At 36.3% G+C, this 12,751-nt stretch overlaps 1 protein-coding gene and 1 long non-coding RNA gene across 29 annotated transcripts; one reads left to right on the top strand and one right to left on the bottom strand.

Annotated features, from left to right (window-relative positions):
* Positions 1-821: 821 nt before the first annotated feature.
* Positions 822-1,133, bottom strand: LOC145067965 (uncharacterized). Its single transcript, XM_079014982.1, has one exon. It carries the CDS (start codon positions 1,131-1,133, stop codon positions 822-824), a length of 312 nt encoding a protein of 103 aa, XP_078871108.1.
* A 3,957-nt stretch (positions 1,134-5,090) lies between these two features.
* On the top strand, positions 5,091-12,450 carry LOC145065603 (uncharacterized). Of its 28 annotated transcripts, none has more exons than XR_013688461.1 (11): positions 5,091-6,641; positions 7,132-7,598; positions 7,737-8,424; positions 8,639-8,863; positions 8,944-9,049; positions 9,461-10,143; positions 10,395-10,463; positions 10,594-10,628; positions 10,727-10,832; positions 10,925-11,115; positions 11,858-12,450. It is a non-coding gene; the product is annotated as an uncharacterized LOC145065603 (long non-coding RNA). The 28 variants fall into 28 exon arrangements; XR_013688463.1 differs by having other exon boundaries at positions 10,933-11,115; XR_013688487.1 differs by having other exon boundaries at positions 9,461-9,990; positions 10,087-10,143; positions 10,395-11,627; ... (1 more) ...; positions 12,017-12,039; positions 12,143-12,450.
* Positions 12,451-12,751: the final 301 nt, after the last annotated feature.

The following is a 12,751-nucleotide window of genomic DNA, read 5'->3' on the forward strand; positions in this document are numbered from 1 at the left end:
GAAGCAAAAGATGAAAAATGTGGTGACATGTGATGAGATGCACTAGAATCCAATATCCACAAGGATGAAGGAATACCTGACGTGTTGGATGAAGACAGACCTAAATGAGACATGGAAGCTGACATGGCAGTTGGATTGGTAGCTAAGAACTGTCTGAACTGCTCAACAATCTGTGGATCCAAGGCTGATGGTGGTGTGAAATATGTTTCATTCTCAACTGAAGGTGTAGCAGCAGCGTACTGTGTTGGCCTAAAAGATGAAAAAGAGGGACGTGACTGTCCAGAAGACTTGTTCTGCTGTGAAGACTAAGAGTATGCTGGTGATCTTGTTTGTTGTTGCTGTTGATTTCCCTTGCTTGTCAGTAAAGGACAATTTGCCTTCCAATGGTTTTTCTTCTTACAGAAAGCACACTCATCAAATGCAACTCTAGGACGATTTTGGTTTGAAGATCGGGGTCGTTGTGAAACAGCAAAGACAGCAGGAGTGGCTGTCTTGGGAGCTTTGTCAGCATGGGACTTGATACGAGTTTCTTCAGCAATCAACTCGTGAACAACCGAATCAACAGTGGGAAGAGGTGTACGATGCAAGATTGATCCACGCAGACCTTCAAAATCTGAACGTAATGCCATCAAGAACTGAACCAAACGTTGCTCTTCCCTTCTATCAATATAAGGCTTAAAAGCCTTCAACACATCAGGTTCTGTAAGAGCTAACTGATCCCACAAATCCGACATAGCTGCATAAAATTCCTGAACACTAAGATTGTTCTATTGGAGGGCTCGAATATCAAACTCTAACTGATACTGCTTTGCAAAGTTAGACTAAGTATACAACCTAGCCAAGTGATCCCAAACCTCCTTTGCCGTGTCATACTTCGCCAATTGAGTACCAATAGACTGGATGACAGAATTATTAATCCAAGTAATGATCTTGGAGTTATCAGTCTCCCATGAATACAGTAAGGTTTCATAATTAGCGGCCTTCTTGTCTGTTGGTTTCTTCTTGTCACCTGTAACAATCCCCCACATAGTCTTGCCCCGCAAGAAATTTTTCATAACATAACTCCAATAGGCATAGTTTTTGCCATCAAGTTGAATACTAATGGACTGAAGAGAATCATCTCTTGGGGCCATATTTCAATATCAGTCAAATAGTAAATATGAGTAGTAGCAAAAAATGATCAACAAAGCTAGACGAAAACGAAACCCTCAAAACCGACAAACGAACAAATCAAACCAAACCAAATATAGAAACGAGCAAAAAAGGCATACCCCAAAATTGCAAATGGTGACAATGAACAGTACACGTGAATAGTACCGATGAATAGTAACCGTGAATAGTAACCGCACGATGAACAGTGTCGATGAATAGTAATCGATGAACAGTAACCTCGCGATGAACAGTAACTCTGATGAACAGTGTCGATGAATAGTAATCGATGAACAGTAACTCTGATGAACAGTGTCGATGAACAGTAATCGCCCCAAAAAAAAAGAAAAAAACTACAGATAATCAACCGAGCTCTGATACCATGAAAACTAACAAATGAAATACATATAACGGATAGGGTTTCATATTATTATCAAAGAGAAGTACAAATACAAAGAAAAGGAAAGACATAATATATAGACAAGCTAATTAGGGTTTCCTAGCGAAAAGGCCCAATCATAAAACCCAATACAAAATAAAGCCCAAAATATTATTAGGTTAACAAGAAGTATATGCAATCAACTTGTATCTGAATTGAATACCAAGATGTTGCACCCAGGAACTCTCAAACCCATCAAAATTCTTGCAGCATGACAATGTTATGGTCTTAAACATTGAAGAAAGAGTAATAGCAATATATATATATATATATATATATATATATATATATATATATATATATATATATATATATTCTTCTGTCTATGCTCGACTGCTTTCTGTTTGATTCCATATAACCATGTGTCTTACCATATGTTCTCGCTGTAACCCAATAACTTCATGGATTGTTTCTGTTTGCTGTTTGTGCAATCTTTCTAGCTCAGCTTCCATTTAAATTGTTCACTTGTTTGTTACCCCCTGAGACTGTTAAGTCTTCACCTTCAAATGTTATTTAAAAGGTACCTACTTCTACACCCCTCATAAGAATTGTTCATGTGCAATCTCCCACTTGTTCAAATAAATCTTGCGAATTAAATCCCTGAATCAAATCACATGAACCGGTAAAAAATGAATGTGGAAGAAATTAAAACAACACCAAAAACCAGAGCAACCATGTAAGTTATTGTTTCTCATTCACAAGAGAAGAACCAAACATCACCTTTCACCCTTCACCCAATCATCTTTGTCCTTTACATGAAAAACAAGAAATAGATAATGAATCTATTACCCAATTCTTAGTTGGATCCATGCACATGAAAACAGATGGATGCAGCAGGTCAGTGTAACAGAAGTAGCAGGGCAAGAGCACAATAGCTTATATATTACAATTGCCATTATCAATCGTATGACTGTGTTTCTGTATTATAATAATAATGATACAGGGATATATATATATATATATATATATATATATTAAATTACACATTGGTACCCTCTACAATACATAAAGTACTACTCTAATATCCCCCCGCAAGCTAAGGCCGGGATGAGACCTTTAGCTTGTTCCGTAAATTTAAAAATCTTTGAGATGACAATGGTTTTGTGAAGATGTTTGCAATCTGATCATCTGTGGAAATAAATTTAACAGACAGATTTCCTTGAGCGACTTTTTCCCGGACAAAGTGAAAATCTACTTCAACATGTTTTCTTCTCGTATGAAACATAGGATTCGCTGACAGGTAGATCGCACATAGATTATCACACCACAATGTCGGGGTTCTTTTCATAGGGACCCGAAGCTCATGTAACAAGGTTTGTAACCATGTGAGTTCAACGACCGTATCAGCTAAGGCTTTGTATTCAGATTCGGTGGATGAACATGAGACGGTCTTTTGCTTTCTCGTGGACCAGGAGATGAGATTCGATCCGATATATATAGCATACCCCCCATGGATCGATGGTCATCTGAACAGCCAGTCCATTCCGCATCAGAAAAGGCGTTGAGGTTAGTAGAGGTAGAATCAGTGTAGGCATGGCGAGAAGTTCCTGAATTTTGGTGGATGCGAAGACCGTAAGTCAAGGTTCCCTTTAAGTACCAGAGAATACGTTTGATGGTAGACCAGTGGTTTTCTATAGGAGAGTGCATGAATTGACACACTTTATTGACAGCATAGGCGATGTCGGGCCGAGACAAGGTAACATACTGTAAGGCGCCCACAATTTGCAATACTCGACCGGAACAGCAAGCGGAGAGCTATCGCCAAGAGCCAAATTGGCATTCGTGGCAATCGGCATCGGCATTGGATTTGCATTTGACAATTTTGCGCGCTCTAACAGGTCCAGGATGTATTTTTGTTGTGAGAGAAGAACATCATGACCTTGTTGTAGAATTTCGATCCCCATAAAATAAGAGAGTCGACCCATGTCTTGAATGGCAAAGGCATGGCTGAGATTTTTAACTACCTGGTTAATGGCTTCCGGATTATTACCTGTCAAAATAATATCATCAACGTAGACAAGCATGTAAAGGAGAGTACCCGACTTGGCATAAATAAAGAGGGACAAGTCGGTTTTGGTACCAGAAAACCAATTCGTTGTACGGCACCAGAAAGTCTTTGGAACCATGCTCGGGGAGCCTGTTTTAGGCCATACAATGATTTGTGTAAACGACACACGTGATCTGGCTTTTGAGCATCAACAAATCCTTGTGTTTGCTTTAAATATACGGTTTCCTATAGATCACCGTGAAGAAAAGCATTTTGTACATCCAGTTGTCACATATGCCATTGTTGAGCGACAGCAAGAGAAAGAACAAGTCGAATGGTTGTAGCTTTCACAACGGGCTAAAAGTCTCATGAAAATCGACACCCGGTTGTTGTCTGAATCCCTTTGCAACCAACTGGGCTTTGTAACGCTTAATGACACCTGTTTGGTCACGTTTTACCTTATACACCCATTTGCAATCAACCACATTGGAGTTCGGGACACGAGGAACTAACGACCATATGCCATTCCGGATAAGGGTCGAGTACTCATCATTCAGCGCTTAGAATCATTGAGGAGATGCATTGGCAATGTCAAAGGAGGTGGGTTCAATACCAGAATTGGAAGTTTGAGTGTGAAAGGAGGAGGCAGTGTATTTAGGACTAGGTTTAGGGTGTTGTCGAAGATTGGGAGGACGGGTACGGGAAGTAGAGGTGTGTTTTGACTTAGAAAAAGAGGTGGTGGAGGTGTTTGGATCGGGAACCATGGGTTCGGAAGTAGTGGGTTCAGGAGATGAGTTAGTATTGGTGAAAGGGGTTGGGATGGGAAGAGAGTCGGTATGAGGTTGAGTATAAGACTCGAAAGCCGAAGTGGATGGATGTGTATGGGTGCAACGACTATAAGTGTGGATAGGAGAGTGAAGGGGCAGTGTGTGGTCGGTATCGAGTATTTATGGTGAAGGAGTAGGAGATGTAGGATAAGAAGAGTAGTAGGGTTCGGTGAAACTAGAGGGCTCAAGAGAAAGAGCCAGTTTAACAAAAGGGAATGAATGTTCATTGAAGCGGACATGGCAAACGACATAGAGTCGTTCTGCGAGAGGGTCATAACAACGATAGCCATGATGGGAGTGGCTGTAGCCAAGGAAGACACAAGATGTGGAGCGAAAATCCATTTTATGATTGTTGTATGGATGTAAATGAGGAAAACATTGACACCCGAATATACGCAAACACTACAAGAAAAGACCATTTTACGACGCAAACAACGACACTCGGAGATTTTTGTTACGCAAAAGAGAGTGACGTTAAAAAAGTGTCATTTCTTCAAAAAATTTAAAGATTTAGGTCACGCATTATTGCGTGCCCTTAAATTAGTGTCTAAACAAAACAAAAAAAAAACACGGAGGGCACATGTGTGTCGTCTAACGATGTCGCTTTATAAACTTTAATGAAACGCGCGTTCCATCCTTTAATAGCGGGGGGGGGGGGGGGGGGGGGGGGGGGGGGGGGGGAATGAAATCCTAAAAAGTTAAAAACCTCGTGTTTCATTATCTTTTAGGTTTCCATGTAAACCCTAGACCTCATTTGCAGCTTTCGTTATCTGATCACGTTGTTGCTGTTCGGGAAGGAATAACGAAAACGAATCTATCTTTTAGGTTTTCATGTAAACCTTAGACCTCATTGCAGGTTTCGTTCTCTGATCACGTTGTTGCTGTTTGGGAAGGAATAACGAATTCAGCCTCTCCACCAGCCGACAACCTTCACTCTCTGCTTCTCCTTTTCTCTCTAAACCCTAATTCGCCTCCACCACTACCGAATCCCTTTTGTTTATCCTAGATGAATAATGCAACCAAGCTTGTATCTCAGATCAAGTACTCCAGCGTGGAGATTAGAATTGAGGGCCCGCTTCAGGCTCACATCCTCGTTGACGTGCATCATGTGATATTCCAGACCACCGAGGTTTGATTGACTTGAGGGCTCCGCTCGTAGGCTGGAGTAGCGGCTCGGGTCCATGAAAATCGGAGGAGGCGGTGGAGGATGGTGGTTGGAGGAGGATCCCAGTCTCCGAATGTACAACAATTAAGGCAATATATTTGGGGGTTTCTTTCAAGAAGCAAGTTCAACGTACAGCAACTAAAGTTTACTTGGTCTCAAATGCTTCTTGCCCAGGTTGTTTTCCTGCATTCGCAATCTGTACTTGGTCTCAATTAAGCGATGTCCTTTTAATGTTGATGTCTATGGCCTTTTAATGTTGATGTCTATGGCCTATGTTGTTTTTCTATATTCGAAATTTGTACTTCTCTCTAAAGTTGTATCCTTTCAGTTATAGTTTTTTCTTGGTTTTACATGTAAAAATGTTCATTTTTTATGTTTATGGTTACGTTGAAGCTTTATCAGGTTAATTGACACAAAGAGAAGGAGAGTTGGTTCAAGAAAAGCCTGAGGTTAAGAATCTTGCATCTTCTGCACACACAGTAAACAAAAAAAAAAGCAAAATTTGGATAGAATAATGTACAACATTCAATGCATTAGATAGAAGTGTTAATGCGTTAGTGTTCTAGATTTTCTTCTTTTGCTTTGGAAAAAGAAACTACCATAAATTTAGGCTCTACTCTTAATCATATGGTAACGTAAAAAGTATAATGCATTAAGTACAATTCAACGAAGAAGTGATTCTCTGGATTCTGAAGTTCCTGCTCTGGAAAAAGGAATTACCACAATTTTGGGCTCTTCTGTGGAGTCTAGACAGTCTCAATGGTCTACAAATCGTGCGTTTTTTTACCCTTTTTACTTCCCCTTCAATAATATTCCCGCCGGTTTCCTTCCCCAATTGTTATGAATTATGAGCCTTTACGATCTCTTTCTTCTTCAAAGGACTTCAATTCGATTTCAGTGGTTTTAGGGTTTTCATGATGATGTGTAGTGAAAGGTATTGTTGTTCATCATCAACAACAAGAAGCAGATTGAATAGGGTGTAGAACAAAAGAGGATTTGCTTTGTAGAAATGTCTCCGGTCAAATTCTTGTTTACGTTCCTGTTCATATCAATCATACCATGGCTTTTATTCATGTAAGTAATCAATCAATCAATCATCTATGCTCTATCATATCATTTATTGTATTTTAAGTGAGAATTGCTAGTCTTGGAGCTTCAATTTTGGAGTTATTGAGAAATATGTCCTAATAAATTACTACATTTGACTATGCATATGCATTGCTATGTTTGCACTCAATGTTTACATGAATGGATTGAATGGGATTACTGAAATTCGAGATCATAGTTCAATAAAGTGGCGCTTTCCCTTAACAATTTTTTTTTGATATTTGTTGAAATGCCAAATCCATTGGTTCTGCTAAGTTACGTGCATTGTTGTCTGAGTATACTAATGCCATATGTAGTGTTGATCTTTTGTGTGGCTGGTTTATGAATGGTAAAATTCAGATCACTGCAGTTTTAGTCTCTAACTTTCTAAATGGGGGAGCGGGTACTTTATTTTTAGATAAAGATCACTGTAGTTTTACACTCATTGATTTTACAGCCAGATGTTGATATGATGCAGAGAATATCAGGTCTGGAGCAGCTGTTGATGTGATTCAGAGAATATCAGTCTCCATATGCTCTTGAGTAACTAAGGCTTTTAGATCCATCTGTCTTAACTGATACAGATGCATATAAAGTCCAAAGATTGCTTGATTTTCTTGTTAGCTTACTTGAACAGCCACGTGCAAGGTATTGTTGATTTATATTAGCATGATCATATTCCATATTGTCGAAGCTTTAGCAACTATACTATTTATTAAGTTGTTGCTTAAAAGTTAATATTTGCTAATTGGCGCATCCCTATGTGTAGGTCGATTTCTCTACTTTTTGATTCTAGGCGAGTTTCTTTTTGTTAATATTTTGCTTAACAATATCTATTAAGAATAATCTTTGATTTTTTTTGGTTTTGTTTGGAGGAACAATGCAAATATATTAACAGCAGATGATTGTTCATTGCTTTTATTCAATCTTTTCAGGCATGTCAAGGTACTTTACTCTTTTTCAATTCTGAAGTCGTTTGTCTTCACTTGCAGGATATGCATCAATAAACTTTATATAACCTTGAACTATTTCCTCCAATAAACTTTATATAACCTTGAACTATTTATTATTTGACTACCACAGGTCATTGATTTCCTTTTCTCAATGGCAAGGGTGCACAACATTCGACCGGACTCTGAATAATCAGTTTTTCATGTTATGCTACTTGTCCATGTATAATGTTCATGTGTTTAGATTGCAATTCTCACTATTTACCTTTGACCTCCTAAACTAAACATAAAATAAATATTTATCTTTTTTCACTTGAAACATTTTCAACTTTTATGGACAAGTCAAGTGTTTTAGTTAGACACTCTATAGCTGATGCATTAAAATTGTTGTACATTTAGGCCTTGCAATATTCTATTTTTATGGACATGTTCTCATCCTTTGATTTTGTTCTTCAACATCTCCCCAATTTGAATCTCTATTTTTTTATTAAATATGATGCAAGTCATCATGTTGTTTTGATTACTTAACATTTTTGTTATTTTCTTGATTTGGTTCATGTGACTTTTGTTGAGTTTCTATGATTCTCATGGTTGAGTGTTTTGCTGCTACTTGTTCATTAAATATTTGAAAGATCTCTTTATTATTTTTCATTCTTGAGATCCAAAATAAAAAAGATACAGATAATTTTCATGAGTAGCCTTTTCTGGAAGTAAAATTATTGCCGAGTGTTGGAACACCCCCCTGTGAAGAAACCCATTACAGAAGGATGAATTATGGTGTCTGTAGTGAAAGAGAGTATCAGATAGGAGATGAGATTTAGGTAATTAATTAATTAATTTTTTACATAATTATTAATTTTTTTCACTGTAAGTTGTAAACAACAGAATTGGTAACCTCTTTTTTCCCTTTTTTGCCCCTGCCTTGCGCCTTGCTAGGCATTGAGTTTTTAATGAAATGACCTTTTTTTTAAAACATTATAGAAACCTGAGTCTCATAGTCTTTATGTCTTAGTAACACTTCATTTTTCGTTCAAGATGGTATAGATACAACATATCTGAGGCTTCTTGCATCAAATGCTGAAGCTGGTTCAATTATCGGAAAGGGTGGAACAACAATTTCTGATTTCCAATGCAAGGATTCAGTTAGTACGCAATTATGAGTATTTTCCAAGAGCATCTGATAGGGTTATCATGGTGTATAGAGCAACCGATGAAGTTCTTGAAGCTGTTGAACTTATCCTAACTAAACTGCTCAATGAGGTAATTCTTATAATAGAGTATACATGATTTTATAGTTTATGCCTCTCATGTAACTCAACTTACAAAATATTCTTTTATAGTTTTATGCTGAAGATGGTGATGAGGGTAGCCAAGATCAAAGGTCAAACTAATTGTACCCAATAGCTCATGTGGTGGAATCATAGGAAACGGTGGATCCATGATTAGGTAAGAAAGCTGCTAACACCAAATTTGATCTATTACTTTGTACTTTTAAATTCGTGACAACTTCCATTTTGATATGAACCGAGCGGATAAGTGGGATTGGGTCTATAATTTATGATTATTCTAGTATCTTTATTATTTAGTATTTGTCTAGTTGATTCTAGTTTCCTTATGCAGTTAGGGTTTCCCTTTACGAATATAGTTTCCTTTTTATCAGTTTAGGAGAGTCAATAAATAGGTTAGGGCCGACTCTTCTAAGGCAGGAAAAATTTTAGTGAGTCGTTTTCTTTTGTTTGGAGATCCCCTGAGTCTCGAATATTAGGCACCTATCTTTGGTTCTTAAGCATTAAGTTAAGATTGAGTTATTTTCTAATCAGTTCATATAACATTTTTGATATCTTATTACATTTACAGGTCCTTCATTGAAGACTCTGGAGCTAACATTAAGATCTCCCCTCATGATCACAACCATATTGTATTAAATGATAGGCTTGTAACAGTGATTTACAGGTCCTCTTAGAAGATTTACATTTTACTCACATTCATGTTTACATAGACCTTCAATTGGAACATGCTTGATTCTTCTCTCAATCTCATGCAGCTAAGAAAGTGTCGTCACCTTCTAATATATTTAGTAACCTTAAGGATATGGGCACATGCATTTGTTGAAGAAGGTTGACCATATGAGTTATGGATCAAATGTATTTTTTTTCTTTATATAGTTTAAACAGCATGCTAGTGTTACCAACATTCTTACTGTTATTTGTGTGTGACACCATTAGTAATCATCTTATTAAATAAAATACCATTAGTAATCGACTTTGTTATATGTTTTTGAGTGTAGTGAGAAATGGGGAGTGACTTGAAGACATGGGTTTCAGACAAATTGATGACCCTCTTGGGATATTCACAACCCACACTTGTTCAGTAGCTAATTAGTTTATGCAAGTTATCTTCAAGTTAATAATATTTGTTTTGTATCATTGTCAAATTTTGTTGGCATTTGGAACATGTTTAATTCTTCTCTTAATCTTATGCAGCTAAAAAAGCATCATCACCTTCTGAAACAGTTAGAGAATGTATCCAATGCACTAGCTGTAAGTACAATATCAAATCCATATATAAATTTTATAATATTTTCTTTATTATTGTTTTACTTTTTATAATTATGATTGGAAATAATATGTAGTCTACAAAGAGACTTGAAAATTTTGACTGGAAATTAGATGAACAGAAGGAAATAAGTACACTTATTTCTTGAGAGCAATAATGTTTTGCATCTGAAAGTTAATATTACTTTAGGATTTCTAGATTTTAATATTACTGTTATGATACCATCTTCTCTTAGGCTATTTCTGCTCGTGTTTTATCTGATGTTGGTGAACGCTATTACAAAGTTACTGTAGAGGCATTAAGAGTATGTGGGGAACTTGTTCGAGTTGTGCACCCAAACATTGAGATTTTATCCATTTCTATTTCATCTATTCCAAAAATATCTTGTATTTATCTAATTTTCTGCTCTGATATTACTTTATTGATTTTTTTAGGTTTCTGATTTTGATTTCACCTCAGTCTGGTGGTGGTATTGCAAAACAAGCTTTGTTTTCCATTGTGATGAAATCTGAAAATCCTACAGTGTAATCAGATTGTCATGCTTAACCTTGTATTTATCTTTTTCAGGCCAAACAACACCTTGCCTTCTTCAAAGTATTCTGACCAATATACCCTTCACAGCATTTACCTTTTTATCCTTCTTCTCGAGACTTTATTTTGACTTATCTTTGAGGTACACACTAACCCATAAGCTTAAACTCCCTGCCTGATACCCTGTTAACTATAAGCTTTACTAAAGTAATAAACTTTTTCACATATTTTGAGCTGGAAAGCATAATAGCGGCTACTAAGGACTTTTCAGAGAAAAAATATTCTTGGACAAGGTGGTTTTGGGCCTGTTTACAAGGTAACAAAGAAAATATGCTTGAATTGAATGGTGTCGCTCACCCAACTTACTAAAACCCAAAGGCACATTAATGTTCGAGAACGGCGATGTCAATCTTGTCGCAACACAGGTTATCACTCTCACTCTCATCTTTCTTAATTTCTTTTTTTGCTCTTCAGTTGGGTGTCTCTGTTTTTCTTAAATGCGATAAATACCAACATACTTCAATGCATTTCTTAATTAAACAATCCTACTTTCTACTTTGAAAAATCTATCATCCCAATTTTCACTACTATAATTTTAATTGGCTGGCTTTTTCAAAGTACCTAATAAGAAAAATACAATGCTAATATAGGATTTGGTGGTTTTTTAAAGGATAATGCCTTAATAGGAGAAAAACTTTATTAATGATAGTACACTGCTGACTGTTGTGCTGTAATAGAAATAGAAAGAATTAATTTGTTTATTGTAAATCCTTGCTATTTGAAAACTCTGTAGCAATGTAATAGAAACACAAGGCAAATTTCACTGAAAAAAAAATAATTTTTGCTTGTTGAAGGGGCAGGGAGTTCAAGTGTGGAGTGCACACTTCTAAATTAAAAATGGGCATGCATATATTACCTAAATCCATCACTCCTTGTTGTGAGTGCTATCCTACAAAGCTTTCCACCTTCGAGAGTGGTCTATTTTGTTATTGTGTAATATAGTAAATTAGTTATTTAACCACTTGATTTATAAATGTTTTGTTAAGATATATCATTTGATTTATTTCAGCAAAATTCAGAATTAAACATAACTAGTTTTTTTTTATATTAAGATAAAGAAAGGTCTTCATAATGCTGAATTTTTCCAATATTGGTTTTGCATCGCAGACAGTATGGTACAAAGGGAAAGTAAAGAAGTTACATTGGAAGGGAGAGTTCTATTTGATACACTTTAGGTCATTTCTTCTAATAAATGTTATTGAATAGGTAATTTGATATGTAGGGATAACTATAAGGTTTTGATTCATTGTATTTTGTGCACAACAGGTTTCCATGATGGCATGAAAGTGGTATTAAGTATTTGCATTCTTATTATATTATACCCCTCACATTTTCCTAAATTACCCCTTCCTCTACAATGTTATTTTTGTTTCTGTGTATTTTGTGCATCAGGTAAAGTTGATGGAAGAAAGGAATATGAAGCCACTTGATTTAAATCTTCCAGCATTATCAGCAAGATGCAGTAAAGACTTGGAGTTGAATTTGGCTAAGTCATTATTTAGTGAGTTGGGCCAATGTACAACTGCTTATCCATATAATCAGTTGTTTGGAGCATTAGTCTTTAAGAATTATGAAAGGCAAGATGCAACTTTACTTAGTTGGAATTTGATGTACATAGTAGATTAGATGCAAATTTATATATTGTAAGAAATAAAATTGTATGACATTAAATTTATGCAATGGATTCTACTTTTTGTATATGATATTTTATTTTCTATTATGAAACATTAAATACAAATTTAATTTGAAAATAAGTAAATCTATAAATAATATTTTTTTAAAACATTTAAAATTATGATACGCAAAAATGCGTGTCATCTTGATTTATGACATAGCCTTTCTTGACAGGGGCTTTCTTGATACGCATTGTGTGTCATTAATACACGCGTCGTAAGGTTACGACAGGCGAATGCGTGTCGTCTTCCTTTATGACAGGGCCTTCCTTGATACGCATTGCGTGTCGTAAGAGGGCGTCGTAATTGCGCGTCGTAAATGAGCGTC

This window comes from Lactuca serriola, chromosome 8 (assembly GCF_051521515.1).
Source record: "Lactuca serriola cultivar US96UC23 chromosome 8, Lser_US96UC23_V15, whole genome shotgun sequence".
NCBI classification, from domain to species: domain Eukaryota; kingdom Viridiplantae; phylum Streptophyta; class Magnoliopsida; order Asterales; family Asteraceae; genus Lactuca; species Lactuca serriola.